The sequence below is a fragment of the Pinus tabuliformis genome, chromosome J, assembly GCF_031772625.1.
Source record: "Pinus tabuliformis cultivar Carrire ecotype Pingquan chromosome J, CPIR1, whole genome shotgun sequence".
Taxonomy (NCBI): Eukaryota; Viridiplantae; Streptophyta; class Pinopsida; order Pinales; family Pinaceae; genus Pinus; species Pinus tabuliformis.
In genome coordinates, this window is record NC_142295.1 from 859904572 (window position 1) to 859911794 (window position 7223).

The 7223-nt window shown below is 44.5% G+C and overlaps 1 protein-coding gene across 1 annotated transcript; it reads right to left on the reverse strand.

The window, feature by feature from the left end:
- Positions 1-1981: 1981 nt before the first annotated feature.
- On the reverse strand, positions 1982-5767 carry LOC149229396 (uncharacterized). Its single transcript, XM_089381031.1, has one exon. The coding sequence runs from the start codon at positions 5765-5767 to the stop codon at positions 1982-1984; it is 3786 nt and encodes a 1261-aa protein (XP_089237157.1).
- Positions 5768-7223: the final 1456 nt, after the last annotated feature.

Below are 7223 nucleotides of genomic sequence, written 5' to 3' on the forward strand. Positions count from 1 at the left end.
ATCAGTAGCGAGCAAAAGCTGTCTGAACACGCATCCCATCTTGCACAGAAGAAGAATCTATCTCTTCTACTCTAAAACCACACAACATTCCACGAGTACAACTTGCACAGCCAGGAACGCAGTAACGTCTTTGACAAAGGCCTGAGCTGTAATTAACGAGAACATTTGTTCGTAGACTAAAGCAGCAGGCTGCCATTTCTCATTTCCTTTTCCAGACCCTAAAAGACCCTCCTATTTTTTTTTTTTCTGAATTTGACTACTTCTATTATCTTACAAAGCAAATATACAAAAAAGTTTACATAGGGCAAGGCTTAAGTGGATTTTCTTATGCGCCCTGGCCTTGCCCATTTTACAGCACCCAAAATGAATGTGTTCAAAATTGGGTAAGTTGCTGTACCACTGCTGACACTGTTACATAACATTGAAAGACTGACCATGTCTGGACTGAACATTTGATGCACATAAACACACCAGGGCCTTTTGCTGACCCAGACAAAGACAAAGACAAAGACACAGACAACTGGACAAAGACACTTGACACTTGGACATTTACATGCGACATTTGAACTATAAAGCCGACACATTGACAATATGACCGAATTGCACCTGAAAATCCCATACAAAACAGAAGTTACCATGACAATTTCATTCTTCATCAGTGGACTGTGGCTCCTCTGCAATTCTGCATCCGAAGTGGAGCGTGTTCTCCGAATCCGAGAGCTGAATGATCTTATGAGGACTGTCGTTTCGGGCAGGCTTACTCGGACCAGACAGAGGAGTGGCCGCACGCACGGAGGGGCCAGCTTCAGGATCCAAATTGGGGCCAGGGCGCTCCAATCTCTGCTTACCCTCACTCGGACCAGGCAGAGGAGTAGCCTCACGCACCGAGGGGCCAGCATCAGGGTCCAAATTGGGGCCAGGGCGTTCCAGTCTCAGCCCACCCGCGTGACAAGGAACCGACCAACCCGGCCCTGGAATGCGCTCGGGCTGGGCCCAACCAATGTCTGCACCCACCGGAAGGCAAGCGACAGGGGAGTCGTCTCCACTGGAATGCCGCCTATCCAACTGAGGCTCGATACCAGGTTCCACAGCAATTGTTACAATCAAAGAGGAGTTGACATGCGGACAGGGGAGGCGATACCTGAGCATGGGAAGCTCTCTCTGGCTATCAACATCAATAGGGCTGCTTTCCTTCTGCCCTCCAACTTCATCATTGCTATCCTGAAACCAACGGGGCTGCGAGGTGACTTCTATTGAAGAAGAAGGGGAGTAATGGTCTTCTCTTGGCGGCGCTCGGCCCTGAATTCCTCCCCTCCGACTACCCATTCTTGGCCTATCCCTCGGCATCCTTAATTCCCTTCCAATTTCAATGCTTTGAGCTTTCACCAGGGCCAGAGCAGCTCCCAGTGACAAGAGCGAATTCCACCACCACGCTCTGACTCCGGCCTCAAGAGTCCACTGCCGCAACGCCCCCGAGCTCCAGGAACTAGCTCCAAGAACCAGATTCGGGTACCAGCTCCAAGAACCGGCGCCAAGAACCCACTTCCAGAACCAGTTCCAATTACCTGTATCCGCCCCTCGAGCCCAATGACGGAGCAAATTCACCTCTCGAACAACAAGAATCAGCAACAGGAAATTCAGCATATAGCACCAGTTCACACTCCAGCGACGGAGAACAGTCTCACAAACAACGCGCTCACAGACAACAGTCTCACCCCTCGGCTCTGCATTCACATTGCTGCTTGCGCAGAGGAGGGTCTCCCTACCAGACTCACCATACTCCCGCGGACATGCCATCCTCCTCAGCTTAAACTCCTCCATCACCCTGCTGCCCAACTGCCTCCCTCGAGCCGAGAAGACAGGCATTAATGCCTTCACTTCATCGCTCTTAACTTCATTAAAATCCCTTAACGCATGGTACCTCCATTCATTGAGGTCGTGACACCCGGCCACGTGATGGCGCGTGTCGTGCTTACGATACTTAATCACCCGCATCCGGGATGATGAGATCCTTCTTCGCCAGAGAGATACAGTCATAATTGAGCTTGTCATCTTCGGAATTGTCCAGTGATCCAGCAAAATAGGAAATGCCTTGAGAGGCTCCTTGGTTGGCTAATCTGTCTGCCACCTTGTTCGCTGTTCTTCTTACATGCTTGAACTCTATACTCTGGGTGGTGTGAAGCTTCTCCTCCATGGATTCTAGTCTGCTTAATAATCTCCAACTCGTGGCTACCTTGGTCGCCGGCGTGCCTGCTTGGAGTCTTTGGGCGGCGTTGATTAGGATTAATGAGTCACCTTCTATTTCCAAAGGGAAGTAGTTGTGTTGTTCTGCAATGCATAGTCCTCTCCATAAAGCTTCTAATTCGGCCACATTATTGGTATCTTTACCTAAAGAACCATAGAAAATTTGGATTATTTCCCCTGTGTGATTTCGGAAGAGTCCTCCATAACCTGCCAGCCCTGGATTTCCTTTGGCCGCCCCATCGAAATTCATTTTGTAGGTTGCAAACTCAGGGGGGGACCAGCTAGAAGGAGAGGAGCTGCTGATAGTGGGTCTGGTACCTTCTTTTTGGAGCGTTGAGAGATTTATGTTCCAAGCCTTCAGGATCTTGCATTCTAATGGAGTATCTGGCAAATCCGTGTCTGACCATGATTTAAGGGCCAAAGTTTCTTGCAATTGATTGGTGAGAATGAACCATAAGGCTTCCATGGGCCTGGAAGAGTTATTAAAAATTCTGTGGTTTCGTTCTTTCCAGAGAATCCAATATATGAAACCTGGTAGGAGTCTCCACAAGTGGTTGAGAAGCTGACTTTTGTAGGGAGAGGGATCCCATTTCCTTAAGTTTTCAGCTATATCTTCTGTCCTGGCATCTGTTCTCATGTGGCAGCTCTCTACTTTCCCCCATATTAGCTTTGCTAACAAGCAGGATTCCATGAGATGTCCTATCGTTTCAGAGGCAATGTTGCAGTTCGGACATCTTGATGGCCCCACGAAACCTCGTTTTATCAGGTTGTCCCAGGTTAATGTTCTTCGTTTGCTAAGCAGCCATAGGAAGGTGGATATTTTGGGCCAAATTTCTGGTCGCCAGATCTTTTCCCAAATCGGGTCCTTGATTGGTTGGTTTCCATTATATCTGAGCTGATGGGCTTCTTGAGTCGTGAATGTGCCTTTGTGTTTGTGTCCCCATCTGAGTCGGTCCTGTAGAGAGGAGTATCTGATTTTCCTGTATGATAGTTCCTCCTCTATGTCCTCATAAGTTTCACTTTGCCAATTATCTTGCCAGAGACTGGCCTTCTTCCAGGTTCTGAAGTCAGTGTTATCAGAGTGCTGCCAAAACTGATTGACTTGTGTGAGTCCTGCTTGTTGCATCTGCTCTTGCCAGAGAGGCTTATGAAAAACTGTTGTCAGTCTGGGGAGCTGCTGCCACGAATCCTCCCAAAATCTGGCTGAGTTTCCTGAGTGTACCTCCCAAAAACAATGTTCTTGAATGAATTTACTGTGAGGTTTGGCTGCGTTCCATATGGGAGATCCTTGAGTAGTGGAATTGATTCTAATTAGATCATTCCAATGGCTGCCAGGGGCATATTTGGCCTGCCACAATTTGGCCCATAAGGCATTTGGCTTGGTGATCCAGTTCCACCACATGCGAGCCCCCATAATGTCATTGCTATGTAAAGGGTCTCGAAGTCCCAGTCCCCCCTCAGATTTGGGCTTGCATACATCAGACCATTTTACAAGTGCCCACTTTCTGTTGAGGCCCGACGAACCCCAGAGAAAATTTCGCTGTAGATTGCGGATTGATTTAAGGACCCATTTAGGTGCTGCTAACAGAGAAAAGAGATATAAAGGCAAGGCTTGGAGAACCGACTTGATCAGGACAAGCCTACTGGCTGTGTTAAGAGCACGAAAGGTCCAGTGTGAGAGTTTGGATTCCAACTTGTCAAGAAGAGACTGCCAGGATGAGTGATTGATTGCAGCCGCAGCAAGGGGGGCTCCTAGATAGGTCGACGGCAGTTTAGAGATGGTAAACTGCAGAATTCTAGCTATATTTCTTTGAGTGGAGAGAGGGGTGTTGAAGAAATATAGATGGGATTTCGAAGAGTTGATGGAGGTTCCGGAAGCTTTTGAGAAGATGGAGAGCAGGGATTTAAAAACCGAGGCTTCCTGTGAGGATGGGTGGCCAAATAGCAAAGTGTCGTCAACAAATTGTTGATGGGAGTGAGGAGGAGAGCCATGAACTGAGATTCCTTTTAACATTTGAGTGGAGATGGCTGCCTTCAACAGTCTGCCAAGCCCTTCGGCCATGAGAACAAAGAGAAAAGGCGATAATGGGTCCCCTTGTCTAATGCCCCTTGAAGGCCGAAAAGGTTGCGAAGGAGAACCATTTAGCAGTACAGAGAAGCTTGGGGAGGAAATTAAATTATAGACCCATCTTGTCCAAGTATGACTGAAGCCAAAAGCGATAAGCATTTTTTGAATAAAGTTCCAACTAAGTTTGTCAAAAGCTTTTGATAAATCTAACTTGAGAAGCATACCTGGCTTTTTGAGAATCTTGAGGGAGTGAATCACTTCATTTGATAGAATGATCCCGTCCATAATTTGCCTTCCCTCGACGTAACCGGTTTGTTCCGGTGAGATGAGCAAGGGCAGCAGAGGTTTGAGCCGGTTAGCGATGACTTTAGAGATAAGCTTATATATGACGTTACATAATGCAATAGGTCGAAAGCTTTCAGGCTTGCTTGGTTCTGCACATTTTGGAACTAGCGCTATGAAGGTAGTATTGAGAGCTGGAAGGATCCAGTGCATGCTTCTTGATTCTTCCACCAGCTCCCAAACTTCTACTTTGATTAAATCCCAGAATGCGTGGTAGAAATTTGCCGTGAAGCCGTCCGGCCCCGGTGCTTTGCCATCCTTGAGCTGGTTCATTGCTTCCTCAATTTCTTTCAAGGATGTAGGCTGGAGTAATTTGTTGTTGTGCTCCTCAGTTATGATTCGAGGAATGTGCTGAGTGATGGCTTTGATTTCAGCATCTTTGTTTCCTTCCGGCTCTTTAAGGATATCTTGAAAGTAATGTGTTAATTCTTTTTCCATGTCTTCATGGCTTTCTACCCTTTCACCCTGCGGATTGTTGATGAAGGTGATGTTATTGTGCATGCGCCTCTGAACAGCTGTTCTATGAAAAAATTTTGTGTTTTTTTCACCTTCTTTTAGCCAATTGATTCGAGATTTCTGCTGCCATAGAATTTCTTCTTGCTTTCTCCTTTCTTCTAATCGATGCCAAAGGATCTGCTCTTGCTGTGACTGCTCCTCAGTGCGGCCTTCTTTAATGATGGTTTGCTGTAGCTTCTCCATTTGTTTTTCCAGCCTTTGTCGGTCCTCCTGGATGTTGCCGAATTGGGTTTTGTTCCAAATTTTAAGAACCTGCTTGAGGTTTTTTAATTTTTGTTGAAATTGAAACATTTTGGCCCCTTCTGGAGGCCTGTAGGCTTTCCAGGCGTCCTCTACAATCTGCCGGAATTTTGCATTGGTGAACCAAAAAGCTTCGAAGCGGAAGGGTCGGTTGCATCTTACACCAGGCCTCGACCAATGAAGCACAATGGGCCAATGATCTGATCCTCCGTGTGGTAAAATTGACGCATTAAAATCTCCGCCCAAGTGGATTGCATTGTCTGAAAGGAGGAATCTGTCAAGCCGAGAGGCGATGTGATTGACACCACTGCGCTTGTTGGTCCAGGTGAAGATCCCGTTGGAAGTTGGAATATCCATTAAAAAGACCCTCCTATTCACTTGCATCTTTCAGAAGATATATTAAGCCGTCCATTATGAACTCTAAAACTATGCCCAAGAGCCTCTCCTGTAATAAGGCAGCTACGACCACAAGCACTCAACATTTGATCATTCAATCTGATATCCCATGAATAAACCCTCCTGTGGTTTGTAATTGGGAATTTTTTTTTTTTTGGCTGAAAGGAAACACACTGCATTGCAGGCCTGAGAGAACAAAACACACTGCATCTTGCAGGCCTGAGACTGGCAAAACAACGATGGGAGCTTGAGCTCACGAATTTATGATGTGTGCATCCAAACTCCAGCTAAATTATTTGCCCAACTCCATGCTTGAATTGCTGGATCACATTGACGCACTTTCTGTCATTAATAACTTCAACTTGCCCATGCCATGAAGTGCGGAGGAACCCACAGGATGCTTTTGGACATGCACATTTGGTGCCTGGATAGATGGAACCCACAGGTAATACACATTTGCGTTTTCAACTACGTGTGCAATGGGTTTTACATCAGAGGATTTATGGTGAGCATTGAATTTAAATGTACAGTTTTGTTTTTAATGTATAAAAAAAATCGACATAAATAATAAATTAACAACTTTTGTTTTCTAATTTGTTATTTATTAACCCAAAATAAATAAATAAATTTATTGTTTAATTCAACACAAAACATTCATGCTAAAATAAAATCGTCATTTTAATTTTGTTAAAACATAAAAATAACAGTTTATTGTTTAAATAAAAAAAAAATAAAAAAATTTGCCCTCATTCATTTGCATCAAACTTCATAACACCAACTATTTCCCCAAAAAGATACAAAAGCCTTTTCAAATGTTTTAAATCAATTTTCCTGCAAACCAATAACAACATTTTGAAAAAGTATTGCACAATCAATGAGTACATTGCATGGGGACATGCAATATTTCTAGTTGGGGGGAAATAAAAATATGTTGGAGTTTTTTATGTGAATTTGTGGGAAAAGTTAGGATGTATATACTAACAAGTGAAATGAGATTGGTGTTGTGTAGGTCGACGAGAAGCTTATGCAGAAAGCTCAACATTACGATACGACACCCTTCTCATCCACAATTAGTGTAACTTCAAAAAAAAATAAAAAATAAAAATGGACATTTCATAAATTCTTGAAAATGCGCTAATTTGTTTTTGAGTCGCTTCATACAGGAATTATTGATGGAGATGGCACACAAAGGTGTCAATTTTTTATGCAGGAATGGTGCTAAGTTTTTTAGAGTCTGCAAAGTGATTTTTCAAAATCACATATCATGACATTTTCCACTACACAAAAATCCTTTTGCGTCATGATTACTTCCCTTTTTCCTTCCAAACTCCTTGTGTTGCAGCCCATCTTCCATTTCCTTATCTTTCATGACTTCATGCACGCCTATTTTTTTGAATCGAATACATCCATTTATCCT

Bases quoted from the DNA above. Each gene is read 5' to 3' on its own strand.
- LOC149229396 (XM_089381031.1), bottom strand. From the start codon at position 5,767: ATGGATATTCCAACTTCCAACGGGATCTTCACCTGGACCAACAAGCGC.